The sequence below is a fragment of the Aptenodytes patagonicus genome, chromosome 1 (assembly GCF_965638725.1).
Source record: "Aptenodytes patagonicus chromosome 1, bAptPat1.pri.cur, whole genome shotgun sequence".
Lineage (NCBI taxonomy): Eukaryota > Metazoa > Chordata > Aves > Sphenisciformes > Spheniscidae > Aptenodytes > Aptenodytes patagonicus.
In genome coordinates this window covers 76,772,314-76,797,411 of record NC_134949.1, presented here as the reverse complement: position 1 = coordinate 76,797,411, position 25,098 = coordinate 76,772,314, and the positions used below count along the sequence as shown (strand labels likewise).

The 25,098-nt window shown below is 41.6% G+C and overlaps 1 protein-coding gene across 2 annotated transcripts in view; it reads right to left on the bottom strand.

Moving 5' to 3' along the window:
* Window positions 1-2,757: 2,757 nt before the first annotated feature.
* The window catches only part of RASSF8 (Ras association domain family member 8), a 93,808-nt gene continuing 71,467 nt past the window's right edge, over window positions 2,758-25,098 (bottom strand). For both annotated transcript variants that reach the window (XM_076343347.1, XM_076343353.1), the window contains exons 3-6: window positions 22,461-22,656; window positions 9,947-10,836; window positions 6,037-6,181; window positions 2,758-4,870 (exon numbers count right to left, since the gene is read on the bottom strand). In XM_076343347.1, the coding sequence (XP_076199462.1) occupies window positions 4,749-4,870; window positions 6,037-6,181; window positions 9,947-10,836; window positions 22,461-22,563 (1,260 nt within the window). In that variant the 5' untranslated portion in view covers window positions 22,564-22,656 and the 3' untranslated portion in view covers window positions 2,758-4,748. The remainder of the gene's footprint in view (window positions 4,871-6,036; window positions 6,182-9,946; window positions 10,837-22,460; window positions 22,657-25,098) is intronic.

The following is a 25,098-nucleotide window of genomic DNA, read 5'->3' as shown; positions in this document are numbered from 1 at the left end:
GGTTAGCGTTCTCTGCATTTTCATACCCTTTACAAATACAGCAGGCATACTTGATCCACCTCAGAACTACCAGCTATGCTTGAAACAAGGCATCCTTGCTGCAACTGAAAGATTTTTGTATCAGAACATGCTTTTGGCCCAATTCAGAAACACATCTATGGAATACTCAAGAATGTGCTTAAATCCCACTTGGTTCAAAGGGCTCCGAGCTGATCCTTTGTGACCACCTCTGCTTGTTCTGCCCCTCACAAGCGCTGCACGCTGGTATGAAGCACTAACCAGTGTTTGATCGCGTGTGTAAGCTGCTTGCAAGACCACAAAGGACTTGAACATTCTTCAGCACTCCATTTACTTGAGACCTAAACGCATTCACTGCATGCATACATTTATGTATATACTACACACACTTACCCCCGCACCCTCCCCACAATATTATTGCAATAATTCTTTGCTGGTATTAACAGTTTATATACCGAGTTTCACTTATTTAGTTTTCTATAAACATAAAAAAAAAACATCTGAAGAGAGCTAGAACAGCTTTCAATCAGTCACTATATTAGCATTGAAAGCTTTATTTTGAAAACTTTAAGCAGCAATACTGAATAAATAGACAGAATGATTGTTTTGTCATCTCCATACAACCGATGGCCTTCATCCAAAACATTAAAATACTGTAGCAAATAGAATAAACATGCATGTTTCAATGTTCTAAAAAAAAAAAAAAAGGTGTAATATAAAAGTAATACTTTGACACTTATTTTAATACAGTACAGACCATTAGAGACTATTTTCTGGAAAAAATATCTGAATACAGTTTTGTTATTTACATGGATCATTAAGGCCCAATTCACTCAAGTTAATGCACATCAGGAATTTATATGCTTCAAGATAACTCACTAAAAATTACAAGATCCGTTTTTTTGCTCAAACTCATATGATCCCAGTTCACTAAAATAATGCAATACTCTTCACGCTAAAAACAAGGCAATTATTGCCCCAAGAGGAGATTTTTATTTCACTAAAGGATCTTTTCCCTCTTACCTCACAATGAAAGTATGTTTGCATATTGCTAATGCTAGTGGTAGTTCTCCTCTTCAAGAACTTCCTTCCAACTTGCTAGGGTTTAGAAAAGCAAGTCATCTCAAAGCTAACATACCATTTCCAGAAGCAATTCAGGCACTTGGGAACCTAAGTCCCACTGAAAGATAAGGGGAGGCAGGTTCCTAGCTGACTTTTCAAAGTGGGACTTGGGTTTCTCCCTTGCTCGGGCATTCAGAATGTTTACCTTCGCCTTAACCTACCGGCTTTTCAAACGGTCAACCCCCCGCCTTTCCCCCCAACAACATAGCATCACCGGCAAAAATAAACTGTACCCTCATGGATGAGAGAGGTAACAGTTAATTTCCATTAGTAATAAATTACAGGAGTTCTCCATATAAATTCCCTGTGCACTGGAAAATAGTGCTTGTGTATTCAACTATTTAACGCAAGCAAAAAAACCCCATTTTTATCATGCTGGCCAGTAAATAATATGGCACTTGTTAAAATCAGTATGTGTAGCTTCCTTTCTGCTAATGCCCCATAAGTAGGTTTGAAACACTTCTGAAAATGAATTTTTCTACATTTGTGAAGAAAAAGTGAGGTTCTGCAGTTGATCAGAAGCAAAACTCTTAACGCCATAATGTGAGGAATTTTTATAACTGTAATACATTGTTCAATTCACATTTAATGCAAGGGCATGCCATTTATTTTTGGTTTATTTACAGAGAGGGTGAAAATGCTACAGAACTTTAACCTGGGTGAAATTCAATAAGCAAGAGGAGCACGGTGGGGGCAGGGGAATTTGTCACTGTCTCACAAATGACAGGTTTGGATACCAAAGCCTCTCCTTTGCCACAACAGTGGCTGAAGCTGTAAACGGTTTTCAGATCACCTTGACATGTGCTAAAGCCCTGACAAGGAGGGTCCACTCAACGATGATGCAGTGGCCGCTCCTGAGCCAGCTCCTGGCTGGCCCCTCTGTCAAACAGCTGCTGCAATCAGCAGATGCTATTTTTTAACTTAAATGGCAAATTCCTTCCTTGATTCTATTACAAAGCCATAACTCAAGCCCTCCAAAGCTGCTCTTCCCCTTCCTTTCAATCCTTTTCCTCCTCCCTCCATCTTAAAGAATAACCTGGCAGAGAAAGAGAGCAGTTTTTATGAAGCAAGAGCCCAGTTCAGCTCAAACTGACATCTGTGGGAGATGGACCAGTCACAAAGTATGACAAAAACATTAACTGGGTAAGTATGCTGATCTGCCGTAAAAATACTTCATCTCAGTACAAGACTGAAACTGCAACAGGCTTTTCCTTGTGTTTCTCCCCACCCCCATGCAGCATAATTTGGGCCAGACTTCGCAAGGTGCTGAGTGCCTCAGTTCTCTAACACCAAGAGGTGCTGAAGATGCAAGATATTCACTGGAGAGGGCCATTTTGTTTCTGTAAATTGAACCCAAAATGTAAGGCATATATGCTCAAGTACCTTGGACAGATATTGTCCCCAAACTATGTATATTTTACACTTTTTATATATATATATATACACACACACAATCTTTTTTTTTTTTTTTTTTAATAAAAAGTTACGGGCACAGTAAACATGAGCACAGAACTGTGATAAACTAACAGTAAAATCTGTGAGCACTGCAAAGATTCCTCAGGTAGGAACATCTCATTTTCCAGTTTGCTCACAAGGGGGGGGGGGGGGGGGAAAGACCTGATAAGTTAAACAGTAAAAATTCAGAATCCATTTAGAAAGGTCCTTTATATATTCACAGCCTTATCTGTTGCTGTTAGTCTGAATACAGCAGCATTTTTAGAATATATGATGCCATTAATAAGTGGAAAGGGAAAAAAATGCATTAAACACTCAAGAGTCCTTCATCTTCTACTGTATCTTATAAAACTTCCATTTGTCAGGAAGCTCCTTTTTAAAAAAAGGAAACTTCAATTAACGTTTATCTGCACGTCAGTAAATCAACACAAGAGGATGCTAGGAGTTAAGAATTCTTAAGTATTTGCTATGGTAAAAAGCTTGGAGTTTCCTACCAGTGGTAAAATCCTGACCCGACCAAAGACATCAGGAGTTCTGTCATTTTGCCACTGCCTGAAAGCACGGTGACCCCCTCTCGTGTCAAGGGGATCTCAAAGGTGGAGAGGACGGTATGAGTTGCTGTTAGAACAGGAAATCCAAATGCAACTAGGTAAGGCCCATCCCTTCTTTAACTTGTCCATGAGGCCAGCCTCCTAACGTATACAAAGTGTCCCACTGATGCCAGTCACTTTCTCTACAAACTTGGTGTCGAATTCAGCAATCTAATTTCAAGGCCTGTAACCAACACGCTACTTGGTAGTGTCTTACTTTCTGCGTGGAAGCCATTTTGTCTAATCCTTGCTTAGCTTTGACTGCATTAGAGTGACATCAAGATACAATAATGTTTTCTTTTCGCCTTTTTTGTAAAAAACTACTACCAAACCTGTGAATTTCCTGTTTGTAAGCTTTATATTCTGTAAGTGGCTGAGCAACAATACATCTTTCAAAGGGGCTGAACGTCTGCCATTTAACACCAGGGTCCCGGAATGAAATCCCGGCCCCACTCAAGTCAGTAGAAGCTCTGCTATTGACTTCATGGGACTCTGCCAGGTTTCTTCCCTCCACAAAACTTGAGTGAATTTTGGAAGGCTGGAGGAGAATGCTCATTTGTTCTGTGTTTTTTTTTCTCCTCCAACAACAAGATTTACTGCAAAACAAGAACACTGTAATGGCTAGTGGAAAAAATAAAGTACAAAATCACACACAGTGAAAGCCTCCTGCTCTCTTTTGGTAAGATATATGAAGACAACTTCTTACATTGTTCTTTTCTCAAAAGGCATATACAATGTGGCAAAATATTTCAAATATACATTCTATATAATAAAATATCATCTAACTAGTGCATCCTCAATCATATGCTGGAAATATTTTTACCAAGGTTTAAATTCCATAAATCTCTTGAACACTAGGTGCTTCATTCAAGGCAAATTCAACAGCAAGTAAATCCCACAAGCTCACTTTGCAAGCCTTAAAAGGTAGCAATGGATGGAACATGACGTATTATGACCCACAACAGAAATTAACAAAGTCAGTGGTGAGAAACCATTTTAAAGGTTCAGCACTCCACAGAACTCTGCATTGCAAGTTGTTGTACGTGATCAAATGGTGGATGGTTGTACACGCAAATTAAAGTCACCTTGTCAGACTGACATACAGCCATACGTGATTATTCACAAGTTAAAAACAAAAATATAAAAGGTCAACATTCACACGTCCATTGATTAAAGGGAATAAATTAAACCTCAGGTAAGTTGCATACATGGTTTCCTTCACCCTCAGTCTTTTATTTACGCCTATATATGGAACAGTACTTTCCCAAACACTTCTAAAGTGGCAAAAACAAATGAAGGCTTTTGCACTCTAGCTGTATTGAGAGCAAGTTCATCCTTGCCAATTACGGATCGAGACAGTTCCTCTGTCTCTTTAGCATCAGTGCACAGGGTATGGCTCCAAGTGGTGTGTTGGAGGAAGAAGAAAAAATACATGGTGGCTTAACAAAAAAAATAAAATTAAAAAAAAAAAAATCTTCTTCCATTCATCATTGGCAGAATAAAACAAAGGTGTATCTTGTCCAGGGTACCTTGCTACGTCCCCTCCAGAAGAGGTATGTACTGTCATACATAAATGCCCTCCGGGTTAAAACCAGACGACAGGGGATTCTGTAGAATCCGAAGGTTACTGGGGAGTTGCCTCGACGAGCCAGGGCGCTTCAGTGACCCGGACTGAAATGTTGGCTCTGCACAAGAAAAAGGGCAGTTAGAAAAGTCATCACCAAGGGTGATGCCTGTAGAACACCTCTCTTCTTCCTGCTTAGTGCAGCGTGCGCTTAGTGCACTATAGAAAAACTAATGCCGCACGCAACAAAAAATTCAAATGCCTGACTAGGAAGTGATGAGATCCAAGGTGCACACCTTCTACTCATTTCACAGCAGAAAGATATACCTACTCAATGTAATTACCCTCCCACGAGGAACATGCACACGGATACATGCAATACATTTACACAGCAATGTGCAGAAAGAGCCTGTACCTATATGTAACTCGAAGCTCCAGCTTCCTGCCCACTTGAAAGAGAAACTTCATGCACGTGCTGACATTTAAGGCCTGGTTGTCTTTTCTTCTCCCCCCACCTCCCTACCCTCCCAATGCCTTTTGGTTAGAAAGTTTTCTGAGAGGATGGACAGAACCAGCTAAGGAGAATGCTGAGAGAAACAGGCCCCTTGCAAGCAGGGTACTGGGTAAAGCATGCCACAGCAGAGGCTGAGCCACAGCAAAGGAGTTTCCGCTTGTGCCACAGTTGTGACACGCATTCAAAGTGCTCCCGTGTTTCTGCCCAGGAAATTCTGAATTCAGACGTGGGCATGTGCAGAATGCACTGATCTCACTAGGGGCAAAGTCAATTTGCACACGCCGTAACAGCCATCTGTGCAGGACTTCTGGATGGCTGGCAGCCCAGCTGGATTAGCTCCGATTCCCGTGCGGCTGCTGTCTGGGATTTCTCGAGATCCAGACACATTCCTTTTCCTACTTTGACAACACATCCCCCCAGAAGAGGAAGAACCCAGATGAACAGCAATGTCAGACATGCAGTCGTGCTGCGTGCCAGCTTACATGCCTGCAGCCACGGTGGCCACACTTGAAAGCTACTGGCCTAATGGGTTACTGATGGGACAAACACATGCCCAGGCACAGTGGGAGAGACGTTACTGACATGCTGCGCTTTATTTATAGCTTGCTAAACCCTTGGAATGAAAAGAAATATTTGACACTGTGCTTGCTTAATATTTTTCTAACTTCTCTGACAGGGCATTCACTTGATGTACAAGTGCTAGCATTAACGCAGCAGGTAAATGCATTGCCATCCCCTTCTCCCACCCGCCAAAAGCATTCTGAGCACTGCACCTCTCTCGAGCTCCACATGCGGGGCCTCCACCTCAACGGGGTCTGCTGGCAGCACCGTGACCTTCGTTCCTGTTTGCTGGATGAACTGTTGGAGATTGACCTGTCGCAGCTCCTTTGTCAGTTGCTCCAGTTCTTGTTCCCTGTCCTGCGAGGAAAGAGAAAACATCTGCTGAGCAGCAGCGAGCACAAAGCAGCCTTTCGAGACTCTATTTGCAAGTGGGCAACTAACGCGTCTCCTTTTGATGGGAAAGCCTTCGATTTTTAAATTCAAGTGTAAACATAAGAGTTGAAAGGTATTTCACTCTCATAATTTAGAAAGCGAATCAACACTCGCCATTACTTATTAGGGGTTACTACTGGTTTGTTTATTTTGCTTCTTGGATGACGAGCAGATGTTTCTCATATTACCTGAGAAAAATTTTGGCACAACAGATGTGAGCAAATAAAGGTAATAGTGAGCACTCTGAAAAAATACATCAGCTGAGCATCAGTCTGGCACCAAATCTTAGCTTTGCCAGAAGTGTCCAGCATGACTTGGACAGCTCATTTAGTTCTTCTGTTCCTAAAAGGAGAATAACTCCCTTCTCTTCTTGCTCTTTGCGTTTTCTATTTAGAGTGTAAATTTTTATGGACAGAACTCTCTGCACGCGTACGGTGTTTTGTACTATGAGGCCAAATCCTGGCTGGTTCACCACCCCTTCACAAGCGCAGGAGATGATCATTTAGGGTCTTCCTCAATGCTCTGTAATTCTAGCATGATATACAAAACCTACAGCTCCGATAGATTACGACAGTCTTAGACTACAATTATTCCCCTCCCTGCCCCGATTCAGCTTCGTTAGCAGGCAGCTGCATGCAGCACTCTTCCACAGCCAGGATGGGCTTCACCTATTTGACCACAGAGGGGATGAGCTAGCTGCACAGGTACCATGCCAGCCCAGTCTGTGGGCATTTCCACGTGGTGCATACTGCCACGTCTTCATTTCGGCAAGAGATGGAGGTTGGGTCAACCTTCTTTTCCCTAATTATCTTGTGTAAGCAGAATTATACATGAACTCACACAAGGATTGGGGGAGAATAGTTTTGGATCTGTTCTAGGAACACGCCCCAACAGCACAGCCCTTATTCATTTTAAACTTGCAGTAAGGTCACAGCTGAGGCTGAATTCAACAGTTAGTAAGAAAATTAACACAACTGATCTGATCTCTAAATTAGGACCTTTTAAATGCCAATTGCTTTGCCACTCCTGTGTGTGTGTGACCTGTTCAGTCAACGTGTATCATGTGGTTGGGCTCAGCTTCCCGTGCTAGACTTGTGTTTCCATTCATGGGCTACGAGCCTTCAGAGAAACCGGACTGAGACATGGAAACCAGGCCACCTCCAAATTTTAAGACAACTCTACAGAAAAACTCTTCAATTTGTTTTAGGCCTATTAGACTCTACAACTGGGCACCTGGGACACAGGAAATTCTCAACTGTCTTCACTTACTACAATGTTAATTCTACAGCTCCATGTTTTATGAGATTGTAACAAAGTTGCTACTGAAGGGAAGTCAGTTTTTTTAAAAAACCTGAATGACTGAAATACGCAGGTTGGCAGAACTAACATCATAAATAACTTGTTCTTGACATTTTTCAACTTTCGCAGGAAATAAGGTAAAAATGTTAAGTATCACCCCAAATCCTACTGGTTTAAGCTCTTTAAATTTAGTATCTAATTGTGAAACTTTAGTGAGATCTTTTAACTGAAAAAGGGTGGGATTTTGGGGTTTTTTTGCATTTAAAATCTTTCTCTAGAAACAGGGAGAGCAGAGTGCTGCATCTGATCCTTAACTGAACACAGCCTCATATTGTTGGAAAGTAATGTTATTGAGGCGGCTTGAGAAAAGGAATGAAGGAGAAGGGGTAGGACAAATTACCAGAAATTTCTCACATGCTACTAAAAAATGCCGCCTTCCCGTTCTTATCACTTGAAATCTAGTGAACCAAAATTTTCTTTCCTTCCTTACTGAAAGGTCTATAAAAACACCCATGCTCAACTTTTCTAGTTTCAAATCAGCAGTTCTATGAATATTTAACTTTCAGCATGCAAGAAAATACTTCTCTATTTCCTCCCCGCAAAACTGTATAATACAGAGCAGAGCTTATTTTCTCCTGGACTTCCAGATTAGTGCACCTTTAGGTTTAGAACAAGCTTGGAAGATCTGAATTTAACGGGAACTTTCCTGAGAAAGTGAAACCTTAGCCTACGAAAAAGCGGGAAAGATTCTGAACTCAATCATAGCCTCATTGAGTGTTACCGAGGTTAGGTAAAATATATAAAGAGGACTTGATGCTTTCTGTTAGTGCAAATCCTTAAGCATAGTGTGTCTGGAAACTTAGGATAGATAAATACAGCCAAAACTGCTTACAGTTTTCAACCATTTTGCTTTGGATAAAAAGATTACATTTTTTTCCCTTCTGATTTAGTAAAAACAGCTTATACTGGCATGGTTCTAGGTGCTCAGGAGTAAGGACGCAAAATCCCTTTACATATTCACAGCAGAATCACCTTACTGCAACTGCAGCACTGGAACACAGTAACTGTGAATCCCAGGAATACGGCAAGAATCACAACTCAAACTGATGTGTGGTGCCTCAGTCCTATCTTACGTGGCACATTAAAATCCCAGGAGCCACAATCTTTCCTTCACCTCATCCAGCTAGGAGCTGGATTTCCATTTATATTTATTCTTTCATGCTCTATCAAGTTCCAAGCGATATCATTAACTTTAGCAAGGAACCAGAGACTGGATTCTCTTTTGACACATGTGCCACAAACGCCTGAAGTGTAAAGAAAATAAAATCCTGAACACCAGCAAGTCAGACAGGAAAAGCGAGATGCTATTCTTTAAACCAAAAGCCCTGTAAGCTAACAGTTATTTTAGCTATACATCCATCTATCCAGGTGCTGCTTTTGGACTGTTCTTTTTAATTCACCTATTTTGCTGGCAGACAAACCTAGCAAGAGTCAGAAGTTTAGCCTCAGACAAGGCTATGATGGTGCAAATTTCCCTGAAATTTAACAATATGAAGCACTCAGCTGCCAAGATCTAGGACCTTAATCCTCAAGATATCTAACCCCAATCAACAGGGGTTTGAAGATTAATACTTTTAAAGGTATTGGGCTGAGAGCACTATGCGCCCGTTTAGCACCCAGCAGTACAACAATCCCCCGCTAGCCCTAAATGTCCTATTGTTCATGCAGGAGATATTATTTGTCTGAGGTGTAAAAAAGCCCAGACCCCACTAGCACAGCAGCACCTCACTGGAGCCAGCGAGCACTCCCTCTCAGCAGGGCGAGGTGGACAGGTGCATTGCCGTGGGTGCAGCCACACTGCCCTCAGCTAGTTTGGCTGATATTAGCTCTGGTGTTTCTCTGTCATGGACCACTGCATGGTGAACATACGCTTCAAGTGATTCCTCAGAGGTCACCAGGCAGTCAGGGAACGGTAGCAAACCAAAGCTGTAACCGATGGGAAAGAAACTGAGCCGGCATGTGAGTAAGTGAAAGGTGGTGTGGCACTCGGCGCTAACCCTGCAGGCCACCCAGGCCTTCCATTTGAATGGCCAGGAACACATCCACCAAAACGTCTGCTGGTTTATCTTGAGACAAAGAACTAACTACTGTTTTTCTTTTCAGATGGTTTGAATGAGTAAAATACACACAGCTGAAATGAAAATTGTCTGCTCTTCAAAAAAAATCTGAAATGCAATTTGAAAATGAAAGCAACGCTTTCTTCCTTTTATCCAAATTCACTGTGGAAACTTTCTCTTGTTTTCTTTCAGGGGCTCCAAATCTATGTAAGAGAAATTTGTTACAGTCAGGTCTTTGACTTTTCGTTGCTATGGATAAAAAGGACATTCTTACCTGTAACCGTTTGGTAGCTTGGCCCAAAGACCTTTCTACAGCTTTAATGCCATTTTCCAATCTCAGACTCTGCTGGCCCTGAATATCAATTTCACCCTTCACCTTCTCGATCTTTTCCTTGACCTCTTCTTCATTCACTTGGGACTCTTGAACTTCCCGCTGCAACTTCTCTGCTTCAAGGCCGCTTTCCATGTTGTGGATCTGAGACATGTAGTCCTTCAGCTTGCTCTCACACTCCAGGATCCTCTGCCTCATCTCCTGCAGCTGCTCCTTCAGCTGTTTTTCGTTCTCCTGTTCAATCTGCAGCTCGTTTTCCCAGAACTCTTCCTCTTCGATCTCCACTTCGTTCCTTTTGATCTTCTGCTCTAGCTTGAGGATTTCTTCTTCCAGGCTGGAGTTATACTTTTGTTCCCAGTAGCGGATCTCGGCTTCGCTGGACTCCAGCTGTTTTTCAATGCACTGAAGTTTCTCTGTCTGGAGGTGGATCAATTTCTTCAACTCATCCGCTGTTGTTTTACAGTTGTTGAGCACCTTTTGCTTGAACTCGGATTCCTTGCTTTTCCCAAAGATGTCCATTAGCCCTTTGGCCCCCCCGGTGAAGGTGAGGGATTTCCTTTTCGGCTCCCTCCTCTTCATGGATTTGTCGCTGGGAGGCCTCAGCTTGGCCAGGGGAGGTAAGCTTTGCCGGTACAGAGTCCTCTCTGGGATGCGAGCCACGCTGTCCGAAGTCGGCCTCTCGCTCAGAGAGGGCCCGGTGCGGCGCAGGATCAGCTGCACGTCGCTCGCGTACTGCCCCCACTTGTTCAGCGACACGATGGGGTTTTCGTGCGGTGCCAGGTGCCTCTCCGTGTCCCGCCATTTCTCGATCAGCGTGTACCTGCCGGTACGACCTGCAAGGCAAGCACAGCCGTCAGCCGGGCGGCCCGCCAGGGGGCGCTGCCGGACAGCGCCAGCGCCGGGCAGCAGGCGGGGCCGGCGCGGGCCGCGGGCGCCCCCCGGCGGCCGCCCAGCGCCGCGCTCAAGCGGGCCGCTCGCTCGGTTGGCCGGGGAGCGGGGGGGTGCGCGTGTGGGCGTGGGCGTGGGCGGCTGGGAGCCTGCGAGGAGCTGCTGCGAGGAGAGGGGAAACCGCGTAGGCAGGGCCCGCGCGCTGCGCCGCCGAGTCACCTCAGAGGTGTTGGTGCGAGCGGGCACTGCCCTCCCGCAGACGGAGCAGCGCGGTTCTTAGCGCCTTCTTCTCACGCCACGGTAACGCCTGCTCCTTCATTCACCGAGCCGAGCACAGTGTCTACACGTTACCTATCTCAAAGGTGAGTTATCTCCGGAAAATCCTCTCCTCCCCGCATACAGCAGTAACTGAACAAGCGAGGTCTGATTTACATTGCACACACGAGTGAAACTGCACAGCTCCGCGGCTTTGAATTTGAAGTCACCGAAATTAAAGCAAGTGGCCTAGCGATGCTGGTATCTAGCAAAGAAATACATCAAATATACATCTCCAGAGAAAAAAACCCAAGAATAGAAAGAGTTCCGCAACTTTTACACAGCCACATAGAAAAAAATCAAAATTTGGAGACGATGTATTTGCTTTTAAATTGTATCATCGATCAGAGAGGCAACTGCTAATGACTGACCGAGCATTAGTTCGCCATCTTGTCCGTCCCCCCTAGTCAGCTGAGACACCGGGTGAAGCCGGCTCAAGGCCACAGCAGCATTATGCCTGCTGACATGGCCCGTGGCAGCGCTGCTGATGTGACAAACCTTCACGGCGCAGAACACAGGGACGAGAGTGGCAGAGGCTGCCTGAATTGGAGACGAGCAACTTGGGCTCCCTGCACAGACTCCTCATCTGTAACAGCAGCTCACAAGTCCCCCCTGGGGTACACAGCCCTCAGGAAGAAGTTTGAATCCTTTAGTAACTGCCGTGATGTTTTCTGACCTCTATATTGACAACTAGCTGTACAATGAATGCAATATGGTTTACTTTTAGGGTAGGGGGAAATACAACTTATGTCTACAGCTCCATTCGTGCTGCTACCAAACATACTTAAATTCAGCTTAGCAGTCTTTTTCCTCTGAGACCCCTTATAGGATGCTTCGAATGCTACAAAAATACAGCATTTGAGGTTTTCCACTATTATTAGTTTTTTCTAAACACTCTTACTACTCTGAGATACAGCATTCTCCAAATGCAGAAGTTTCCCTTACCATGAAAGGGACTTCACTTAAAAGCCACAACATTGTTTATAAAAAGAAGTGAAAGATCAACTGCTTTTAAAGCATGGGATCCTGATGAATTTCTGAACAGCTCCACAGTTGCCATTAACCTTAAAAACATCGTTAGCTATTTTAATGCGTTATGTATATCCATTTCCATGATAGATCGTCATTCAAATGAGGATTTATTTCAGCACATTAATGCCTAAAATACCTGTCATATATGCAACTATAGAGTGGGGGAGTTGGCATAAATGTAGTTATCAGCGGTAACCCATTTGATGCATTTTCTTTCCTTACGCCGCCCGCCCAACCACTGCACTTTTCCCAAAGGAACAAAAATATCTTAATCTCAGGCTGGAGATCTGCCTCCGGCCTCCAACCACAACACTCGCACAGACTCCCCACCTCAAATTTGTAGGAGACAAGCTCCACTGTGGTGATTAACACACTATGCGGCCCCCTAAAATCTGATATTCTCAGACCAGCCTTATAAAGAGCTCCCTGGGATACAGCTACTGTGTTGGAAATGGTTCCTCTGATCTCACTTTCTCACAATTAGCTCTTCATGCAAAGAACAACAACAACAAAAATCAGCTGTACAGGCACCGCCTAGAAAACAGGCTGCTTTGGCCGCTGGGTCATACTAGCGGCAGTTAGCTGGCCAAGTAAGAGACCAAAAAGTCCATGTTCACTTCCAAGTTAGGAGTGAGAGCTCAAAGAGTACATGAAGATTTGACTGATAGAAGTCAGCAAAACAAGGCAAGCAGCACAGGAACAGCAACCCACCCCCCCAAATGCCTTATAAATAAAAGGCTTGAGGTAAGCACTGGGGAAAAAAAAAAGAAAGGGGAGGGGGGAATCTATCAGCATACCAACATGCTTGGCCAACACTCTCAGAAACAGATTTAAAGTTTATTGTAATAAAGTACTTCAAAAACAAGTTTACTACGCCAAGATACAAAGTCAGAGATTTTTGCCAACCCACAATACTGTTCATTGATCCGTGAAGATTTATAGTTTGTAGTAGGCATCAGTGTTATTATAGGAAAAATAAACCTAGTCCTGTTTGCCATAGCATACTAACAATAAAATCCCGGAGAAGAAAAATGAAGTAAAAAATATACCACAGAACCCACGACAAAGGTTGCATTTTACCACTCTATTTTGCTAATTTGAAAAGCTTTCAGCTTGTAATCATGGTAATGCTACTAATGCTCTTGTTCTGTCAGAAACAGCCAAGTTCAAAGAAGTCTTGAAATTGTAAACAAGAGTACGTACCACTAGGGGAGTGATCAGCATGCAATTTCTATTCACTTTGCTATTAAATGCACTACTTAAAAGAAACATAACAAGAGGCAAAAAAAGAAAATGAGGGAGGGGAATAAAGCTAACAATCTCGACCAAAAGTGAATTAAGAAATTGAGGCACTCGCCAAGAACTACTTCCATCTTAGCTTAGGGGTCCAAATCAACATGCAGTCCTAAATAATGAACTCAGCACTCCAGATCCATATAAAAGAGTTTTGTAGAAGTAATACTTAATACAGTTCAACAACCACACCCAGAGTTCAGTATTAGTCTAAAACAAAGCTGTCCTTATCCGAGATCATTACCTAGGTTTACTGTATTCAGGCTATGTATGACAGATTAACAATACCTGGACAACCACAACTGTGGTGTTTGCTTGTGTTAGAAGGGATTAATTCACAAATGAAAGGGTGAATGAGTTAATTCAAAACTAATGACAGAATTCTCTCTTCAGAAAACAGCAATTCAGGGGCTGGAGAGAAGCACAGAGCCTCTACACCCCATTCACTGGCTAGCTACTTCTCATTAACATCTGTGCTGACCCACATGGACCATAATACTACCACCTCAAAACAATCACCAAGAATTTGTATCTGTTTCTCAAGACAGCGAATGACAAGCTATAACAGAAGCAGGTATATATTTACATATATAAAGCACACTGCATCTGCACAAAGGGCCAGTGTCAGGGTGTCCTGGTTTCTGCTGGGATAGAGTTAATTTTCTTCCTAGTAGCTGGTGCAGTGCTGTGTTTTGGATTTAGGAGGAGAATGCTGATAACACACCGATGTTTTAGTTGTTGCTGAGCAGTGCTTATATGAAGTCAAAGACTTTTCAGCTTCCCATGCTCTACCAACTGAGAAGGCTGGAGGTGCACAAGAAGCTGGGAGGGGGCACAGCCAGGACAGCTGACCCCAACTGGCCAAAGGGATATTCCATACCATGTGACGTCATGCGCAGTACATGAACTGGGGGAGTTGGCCAGGGGGCAGTGACCGCTGCTCGGGGACTGGCTGGGCATCGGTTGGCGGGTGGTGAGCAACTGCATTCTGCATCACTTGTTTTGTATACTCTTCTATTATTATTGTTATTATTATTATTGTTACTATTTTACTTTATTTTGTTTCAATTATTAAACTGTTCTTATCTCAACCCACGAGTTTTCTCACTTTTGCTCTTCTGATTCTCTCCCCCATCCCACTGGGGTGGGGGGAGTGAGCAAGCGGCTGTGTGGTGCTCACTTGCCGGCTGGGGTTAAACCACGACACAAGGTTAACAGGTTAAGTTTACACCTACAGCTACCTAAGCATACAAACTTATCACAAGTTCTATTAATACAGGAACATCTTCAAAACAATCTTTTATTTTAAAAGTGAGAAAGAGATGAAAAAAAGGAAATATGTGGACTCTAGAACACCGATGTTCTGATAGCCTGCAACTAGCTGTCACGAGTGGATTGAACCCGGCTCTAATCCCACTGGTTATCGCTTGATCAATGAGACATTAAAGAGCTAACTACAGCCAATATCCTGGATCAGCCACTCCTCTGCTGCACAGCGAAACAGCAAGCTCTGGACCCAAGTGCCCATGTCATGTGCCCAACCACTGTAGTCTTAGTTTGGGATTGATGTAATTTGGTAATTTAAACACAGATTCCATTACAATGAACGGTGATTAAACTAATGAAATATAGGAACAAGGTAATTGAACATTTTTTTTAGACTCTCAAGAGGCGGACTTTTAAACTACACTCCATGAAGGTAGTAGGACCCATATAACTATTATTCACTTTAAGCTTCTCTATATGCTTTAATATTTGCAGCTGACACAGTAGACAAGAGCGACTATTGCTGCTGCCAAAAGTCAAAATGAAATTCCAAAGGAAAGTTGCAGTAGCAGTGTTTCTCATGCAACACTTTTGGCAGGACTGTAACCTCAGGTCGTCAATACTGTTTTTCAGGACAGAAATGATTCATCTGTTTTCTCCCTCCCAAAAGAGCATCACCTTCTACATGCAAAGCATTTCAGGGACAGGCACTACATTTTTTTTGTATGCAGGTAGCACGATACACCATGTAAAAACTTATCTGTGCCTTATCTTTCCAGTCAGGCTACAAAAGTTTATTTCAAGCACCAAGTAAGATCCATCTTTCATTAAGTGTCTCCCATGCTTCACAGCCAGGACCTACAGCAGTGAGTTGATGGAAGCAGGTGAGTCACTGCCCTGGTCTCATACTATTTCTGGGAAAGGTGGCTAGATGAGCAGTCTTAAACATGGAGGTACCTCTCCTTCCCTAGCGAAGGGGCTAGGCTGGGCAAGAGCAGGCCTTTGTCACTAGAGCTCATGCGGTCTTGCTCCCAGTTTCTCCTCTTTCCCCAAGACTGCCAGGATGCTCTTGGTGCCAGGGGAGTTGCTCTCTGGCAGGCATACTCTTAGCTCCCATTTTTCTCAGGGACCCCACCACCTCTGCTGCTGCACAGCAGCTGTGCCAAAGACCTTCCCTGCAAGGTGGCACTCTGGACAGAGTCTGAAAAAAGAAAATGCAACCTCTGTCTTACACGCAAGTTTTAAGACAGCCAAACTTAAAAGGAAGCTGTACTAGTCTTGCTCTTGAGCTAAATCTGAATTAGCACGCCAAACTCACAACAGTGCATAGTGAGAATATACATACTGTTGCCTGTCTGCGTGCAGGTTTCCATGGAGGTAAAGCCAGGTATTCCAACACATGTTCAAGCCAAACCCAGACTGCCCCAGGGGGCCACTGACAAATGTACCTACTCCCCAGCCTGGATACAGCTTTCTGACCACCTTGGTTTCCCAGAGATAGCCCTCTAGCCCTAGGCAACTGGATGCTGTCTTCCTTAACAAGGCAATACAAAAGAAAAATAATTTTACATGGGTAAAATCTTGTAAGAACTCTTAACATGTGAAACGTGGGAGAAAATACTCTGCCTTACCAAAGGGGTGACAGCAGTAACTCCTGAATCTTTAACAGCACTGATAGAAAAGTAATTGCTGGCAATTTTAATAATCCCAGTATGATTTGAACTCAGTATCTTTGAAATACGAAGCTGACATTTCATTCATTACGTGATACTTAAGTTAACATCCGTAGCAATTTAAAAAAATAGCATTCTAGCTACCTGAGAACTCATTAAATACCCAAGAAAGATTAAGAGTAAAAAACCCTTTAAAATAGAGGTTAGAGTTTGTGTTACTCAGATTTCTTAACTCATGCCGTATTTTGCACACGCGTGTATGCATACCATAGAGAACAAGGAAAATCAGAGGAGGGGTCCAGTCCTAGGAAAACATGCCCACAGAGATATACAGGCCCAAGTCTAACGACAGTGAGAGCAGTCTGCTTAGTTCACTAGGTCCAGCTGTGCTCACAAGGTGATTATGCGTCTTTATCAGGACTGAAGTCTTAGTTTATTACTATTATCCTTTCGCTCAAAAAAAGTGTATACAAGAGTTTATCATAATCTGACAAAACAAAGCACTTACAGTCATTTCATCCTTTTAACTGCCTTTTGCCTAAGCACCCCGAGGTACCGCACTTATTTTAGACTCATTTCCTAAATAGGTAAAACAACGCGGAGGAGCAGTTTGGCTGCGGTCAAACAGCAAGACAAGGCAAAGCAGATAAAGCAGCCCAGGTCTCAGCGCACATGCCACAGCTACGCTAGACATACCACATCATTAAAGGTGGCAACAAATCATCCCACTCAAGCACCATGCCTTTCAGCAAGGTTACTGTCACTAGATTTCTGAACCAGAAAGTTTATATGATCACACCATGGGATCACCACAGCATGCAGCTTTCTTGTACTTCTTATTAGCCCTCTTAATGTTGCTATTTGAAGCAGCAGAGAATGAAATTTTGGGGTCAAAAATAACACAAATTTTAAGTGATTCTTAGCAGTAAACTACATGATTAATTCAGTGTTTAAAAACTTTAGTTTGTACACAACAAGAATTGTTCCCTTTTTCTAATCCTCTTCAGACTCAGCACTATGATTCAATTCAACCCCAGACTCTTTTCTCTCTCTCAAAGTGTCTGACAGCCAGCTCTGGCACTTGCTTTAGCAGAAATTATTTGGAGGAAGGGACGAACATAAGAAGACACAACAATGAAGTGGTGTCATTTTTCCAGATACTACTCTGGCTGAGCCTTACAACGCTGTAATGCATGTTTGAAACAGCAGGAACAAATCTGTGCTTTATTTTCATAAATACACCCCATTTATCTTTGAGGAAAAATACTCAACTGCAATAAAAAAATTGACAGCTGCATTTGTTTAATTTTAAAAAGACACAGCTGTACTTCTTGTTCAGTGAAGTGTTGCTCATATTCTCCTGATATTGTGCTACAGCCAGAAAACCAAAATCCACAGCACTATTTAAAGCAAGTCTGCCATTTTAATTATTTGCCACAGAAAATTATGGAGAGGGCAGAAAACAAAAGCGCACGTTGGTAAGAAATTCAAGCTTCACGTCTCTGGACTGAAATATTGTCTTTCTAGGAAACAAACATGTCATTCTGAGTACAGAAGATGCACTCTAGTCTCCAGAGGGAAAAGAAATCACAGTAAGTGCAGTAAAAATCCTCACAGGGGCTGGAACTGGGAGAACACTTCTGAAGAAACAGGGCAAGTATATTTGTGACTGCGCTATTCATCACCATGTTCCTTTGGAAGATTTTTATTTTTTAGATTTGAATGGAAAACAAGTAAAAGCCAATTTAAAAAAAAGAAATCTTCCGTAGCAAAACTACATTTGCCTAAACTATCAGCTACCATGATTAGCTCACTTTCTTTTAAGATACCATCTGTTTTTCCCCTCAGTATTACAATGAGTTTGAGAGAAGCCACTACGCTCACACACATTCGACTATTAAGTCCATATAGTACTTTGCAAAACAGACCCCTGACTGGATTCACCAACTATCTCATCATACGTACAATTGAAAAGTATCAATAACTTTTTTTTTACTTGTTTTTCAGTTGCCCAAATTAAGAAAAGGAATCAAAATGAGCAAGCAACATTTATATGAAGCCATTCTAGCATGATTTTCACAGAATGCACAGAAAAGCTAGTAGAAGCAGAAAAACAGGCAGAATTTGCTGTGAAATATACATTTTAAAAATAGACAATGATGGATGTGATAAAATCTAGCTCATCTCTCCTGGCAAAAATATTTTTAAAACAAGACTCATGGTTCTCCATTTAAACTGTGTGCTGTGGTATATTTTTACATTTTGGTGAGGGCTTAGTTTCTCATTATGAAATGATCACTTCTCTTATTTGTATTATAAGGCCAAATCTTCCTCTTTGTAATTTGCAAGCAGCCTGAGCTAAAAAAAAAAAAAGAAATAAAGCAGCCCTGGATAAAACTCATAAAAGGTAATATGAAGTGTTCCTCAAGATCCCAGTGGGAGGTGATTTCACTCTCTGGAAACTTGTAACTGGATAGTTTTATGCCTGTCTTGAACAGAATTCCAGAGACCCTCCCTCCAGCTAAGGCATTTCTAACTCATTCTAATTTAGAGACACAATCAATTACAGTATCCAAAATTACATCCAATTGATATTATTCTCTCTCACATTCATTAAAATATATACATGTATTTTTAAAACAAGCTTTGCTGGGATCCCTGAAAGAGACAACTGTCTCTCTTTTCGTTTTAAAGAATGAGGTTTATTTGAGACTTAATTCAAACCCTTTAACCTCAAGCCAAACAAGAAGTTAAAAAAACCTAATTTGTACAGAAACTTGGAGTAGAATCAGTTCCTATTCCTCAACGATCAAGAGATGGGCAACAGGGGAAGCAGATCATAGCACAAGAACAGGTAACACAAATGTTATCCATCAGGAGTACAACCTCAAAGGAAGAGACACATGCAGGCCTTTCCACTGAAAGAGTCAATAGTGGCAGATGCCAATTTGTAAGGAATAGGTCAAAGAGCATTAGCCAGGCAAATTAAGTGACAGAACTCCACTGCCAAAGGATTAGGCTACACTTTGGGTATGGGACAGAACCTCCTACAACGGGGCATAACCCAGCACGACTTACTATTTTTGTTTGGCTAAAATAGCCCTAGAACATAAGTCTTTGTCTTTGCATCTGGGTGAGGGGGAAGAATACTTTAGTATCCTGAAGAAAGTTATTACTGAATTTCCATGACATGAGGGGAGAGTTGGAAAGTAAATAGATGGAAACCTTTTTGTTGCTCTTATCACAGTGGGAGATCAGGAGACGTGGCCCTGCATTTGACAGCAAAAGAAATTTCTTGAAATACAAGAAATGCCATTTAAACATAAGGAAAAAAACCTCTTACTGCAAGGGTGACTGAACACCGGAACAGGTGGCCCAGAGAGGTGGTGGAGTCTCCATACTTGGCCATACTCAAAACCCGACTGCAGATGGTCCTGAGCAACCTGCTCTAGCTGTGCCTGCTTTGAGCAGCAGAGTTGGACTAGAAGATGTTCAGAGGTGCCTTCCAAACACAGCCCATTCTATAATAATTTTGATTTTCCTATTTTTGAAATACATTGTAAAGCTTTACTTTCCATATCTCTAGAATAGAGGCACCTTCAGTTTGTCCATGAGAAGCTTCTTGAACTATGGATGTCTTAATCCAAGTATCTTCGGCTTGTGTTTTCTTCAGTGGATACGGCTATAAAGTAAGTTAATTTGCAGATATTCCAGACACTGCACTTCATCACAAATGATACACCTATTGCAGTTCATATTTCAGGCTCAGTGAAGAAGACTGCATTGTGTGTCTGTGTTGTATTTTTTAAGTCAAGGACCTAGCAATAAACTGTAAGACACAATAAAACAAAAGGAGCATCTCAAAAACTTTGCAGACAGACCAGACAGACAGACAAAATAATACTGAGTCCTGCTAAGCTATGCGACTGCTGAAGGAGCCAGACTGCAAAGTGGAAAATAAGATCAGAGCCAACCAAGGAGGAAGCCAACTAAGACTGGCTACTTTCCACCACCAAATGTCAGGTGAGAGCTAGAGGGATACATTTTAATAGATTCCCATTCAAATTCGAGGGACAAATATGCCTGGTAAGCTGGTACCTATAGCCAAATCAAAGGGGCAGGCATGTGGTTGCTTTTCTGATGAATGGCCTGACAGGAGGGTTGGGAAAGCCCTATCTGCCAAAGACACACAAGTGTAATTTATATGGTGTTTAATATTGTCCTAGCAGCTCCAGTGAGAAACTGGAGCTCAATTACTCTAGGTGTTTTCTAGAGAGCATATTTGCCTCAGGAAGGAATTTCCAAAGGATTATCTTAATTTGGCTCTGGTTGCAACTGAAATTTATCTCCGCATGGAACCAGAGTCGCATGCCCCAGATGAACTGATGACGTGTTACAAAAAAGGAAGTCTGCTGAGTTGACAAAAACTGTGTGCGTTTCCAAGACTGATGGAGTCTTTTCAGAGTTCAGGCTAATAACTGAGGATACAGAAAAAACAAAGAGTAATTACACGGGAGAACATTAAATTACTGTCTAGAACTGGGAGTCTGACATTTTTTGTTTTGGGGGAGGAGGCAAAGGAAACAGGATGAAAGAGATATTGAAAGCAAAGTAAAGAACAGAAGTCTATCACAACCAGTTTATTTATTTATTTTTTCTAAATACGTTACACTTCTTAATCATTACTAGGAAATAATCGTACTAACATAACTGTGTCTTAAAAAAACCTATAGGCAGAAAATGAGGTACGGAAGCAAGCAATTCATAAATCAATTAGCATTAAATGAAAAGCTGCAACTAACACAAACAGTAAAAGCACACTTAACAGTTAACCATTGAATACAAGATTTTAGAGGCGTACTGACTTTCTACAATTTTTAAATGAAACTTTAAAAGGTATTTGATGCATATAGACAGAGTATACACATGCTAGCATTGTGTTCGATCCCCTTAAGATATAAAATAAAAAAAGTGCCAGTCTTCTACTCCATCAGATGAAAGTATATGGAAATGATGTTCAGAAGTACACATTTAAATAAATAAACATCACAGAAATTCAGAGAAATTGACTTCATGCTTATAGGTAGACTATCTAGTTGACATTCATGGCCCTAAGTTGGTTTTTATTAGAAAATTATTATTTTGCAATTGAGTCAGACTGCTAATACAATCTTGCAAAACTGCTGGAATATTGACAAATGCAAAAGCTAGCCCTTAAATTATGAATTTAATTTTAGGTAAGACATAGGTTTTAATGCCTAAATTTAAATAGTATGTAAAGCCAATTATAAAATTTTAGCAAAGATTCAGCATAGGAAGCACTGAAGGGATGAAGTTGAGGCTTATTCAGGATGCTTTCAATCACTGAGAAAGATCTGACAAGACTGAAGGAATGTTCTTTCTTGTAGTGGAACCTGAAAGATTTTTTTTTTTTTTTTTCACTAAACTGTTCAGCAAATAGCTAACACTGAACAGACTTCAAGTTATGCTTTCATTACTACCGAGTTATGTGGCCTGCAGGAGTAAGAGGAGAGCTTGAAGGATCTATTTCATTGATCTATACTATTCGCAGTACAGCTAGGGATACTTACAATGCGTATAATTTCAATGAACATCATTAGTTTGTGAAAGCCAACCAATTATTTTGCACTACTTTTATATTTCTTTGGTACTCAAAACATTGACAGTTAGTACCTTCCTTAGTCCAGGCTGTATTTACAATGACAAACAGCAGCATATTATTATTTAGAGAATAAATTTGTACTGAATGGAAGTTTATAGAGTTCAAAGCATTTCTTTTCTTTCTTTTTAATCTCTCTCTGGCAGGTTAAAAATCAAAGGCTGCAAGTTTACACTGCAAGGTTATCCCACTGTGCATTATATGTTCATGCTCTACTGACATTCAGTGCAACCCCACCTCCCCTCGGTTTAGCTTAATAAAAAAAAGTTTCACCCCAGTTCCCAGATACCTAACTGACAGAGTTACTTACCAATGGCCTGAGCAAGGGCTATTACAACCTCCTGGCATGTTGTGACTTCGGTGACCCCACACACAATTCTCTGGACTCCATCCACCCATACTTTGAGCTCCATGGTTCACCAGATCATCCAAGAGCCATGAATGCAAATCAGTCAAGTCATACTTGCGGCTACACCAGAGAGAATGCAGCAGACTTCTCTCAGCAGCTAGAAGAGAAAAAAAATCCTGGTGTTTATAGTGAGGCATTACAGATGTAAAAAGTTAACAAATTCACCTTAACATCTATTGGGTAGAAGAGGCAACGCAGCCTCCTTGCTTTAAAAATAATAACAGGAATCAAACATCCCTTGCTTTAGCAATATCTACCCATTCTGTAGACTTACCAGAAGTTTCATTACTGTTTATTTCCTAAAATATTCAAAGTTATCACCAAAAAAGCACCAAAAGAAATAGCATTAAACACACACTCTGGAGTAAACTCGTAACAGTTTCCAGTAACAGGTGCCCCTCTTCCTTTACATACTGCCTAGATGTCTCAAGGGACTGGTTATAGACACTTTCAGTGTTTGTTCAATAATTCCTAGCAGGTAGTGGCGCAGGAGCACAAGGGGGAAATGTTTTTAATTACAGCCATCCGTGAGAGTCCAACCTTGCTCTCCATACAGAAGCAGCTGAAGGTTCTTGGTCCCAACAAACCTGTGCATTTAGTACCAGCACTGGAAAACCCAGAAAGGAAAGCAAGCAGAGAGATTGCTTCTTTCTTTCTCTAAAACAAGGAGATGCATCAGGGAAAGTGTTGTAGAGATGGTTTCACTCCTGCCAACACTGTGCTGGTTCTGTAAGGAAACAGACTTTGGCTAAAGTTTATCCTGGGTTTTTCCATAGGCACTGCAATGATACTAAACCAAAAAGCAAGCCATACCATCCAGTCTAGCCAGTTCTCGCTTTTGAGCATGGTTCTACTGCCTTCGCTGAAATAACACCAAAGTCATACCAGCTAGTATGGTGTACTAGCTCCCAATTTAATTTTAAAAAAGAAAATTCCCAAAGTTTGTAAATGGAAAAAATGTTCAGAGGGTTGCTTTCTTCTGAAACAGAAAACATCCCATGAGTCCAAAAATCTCTTTCTGCACTCAAATACCGGGAAAACTTTGAAGCATAGAAATAAAGTTAGAAACCTAGGGAGCGAGGTTAGGACTTCGCAATCAGCCATTTGCCCTCTGCTGTCTTGTTACCAACAGTCAAGCCGCTCAAGGTTTATCTGGTGTTAACTTCTAGCTTAATTACTGTTCTGAACTCTAGTGGTTTTGCTATGGGCACAGCTTTTGTAGGAGCTGCTTTTCTTCTGCATAAAGAGATCCACCAGCATCATGGCTCACAAAAATTAATTTCTAGCTGGAACTGCTGAGATGCTGAATTTCATAAATTTCAGAGTAACAACTCCAAGAAGACTTGTCTTAAGAATTAAAAAAACCCCACCCTAAAACAAAACCAAAAACCAAACCACCAATAATGGTGATTTTTCTTAAAAAAACCCAAACAAACAAAAAAACAAAACAAAAAACACCACCACCACCACCAAAACACACACACACAAAAACCCACCCCAAAAAACTAATGAGAGCGCTGGGTTATTTAAGCAGATAGAGGAAAAATACACCACGATAATACAATAAAGGAAGCTCATGTATTCAGGTAATCCAATATGGATAAAGTAATAAAACTAAAGACAATATTTTTGAAGAATTAAGTACTAGGAAAATGGGTAACACAGGAATAGAGTAAAAGAAATCTGAAAGTTATTTAGAGAAGATTAGTAAGGACAAGCAGAGTAGGGTTACACAAGAAACATGGAATCTGATGATGCTGATGGATTTAACAGAACTGCACGTGGAGGCAGAAACGATGCAGGAAAAACTCGGGAAGCAAATATTTAGTACAGTTCATGTTTTACAGTCTAATCAGAGCTGCTTTCTCAGAGCTGCTTTCTCCTGGTGAAGTGAACATCTCTTTCTGCATCAAAAAGATGTACTAGTGCAGCCCTCAAGCTAGAGCAGATATATGATTTCCCTTCTACAACCAAATACTTCATTCTGCAGCTGACAAATACCGACACATGATCCAGAAGACACACTGATCTTCACCTGACAAGCTGTGGCAGTCAGCAGCGACACACCTCAAAGCCCGTTTAGAGCCAGAGCAGGCACACCACATTGACAGGTCAAGCTTTAGTGGAGAAGCACTAAGCAAGTCTGCTGAAAGTCAGCAGAGCACGCACCCCGAAACCCCTGTCCAGATGTACCCATTTAGAAAACAAAAGAAACATGAATAAGTCCAAATGTATAAGTAAAACCAGATTTCCAATATGCTGGTATAATTAATCAACAAAAAAGTGATAGCTTTTAAGAATACCAGTGTCTACAGAAGTAGAGTCTTCTGAGACATTAGTAAGCACCTGCAAACCCAAAGAAATCAAAAAGTTTAAATAAACATTTTCCCACATAAAGTGACATACTTCAAAGAAAACTACTATCCGCACAAGTATTAACAGTGTACAAATACAGAAACACTTCAGTCAGGTAACACCGTTTTAATGTACCAATAAACTAAGGAGAAGAAAGTCTTTTACTAGCCTGTAATATAACAGC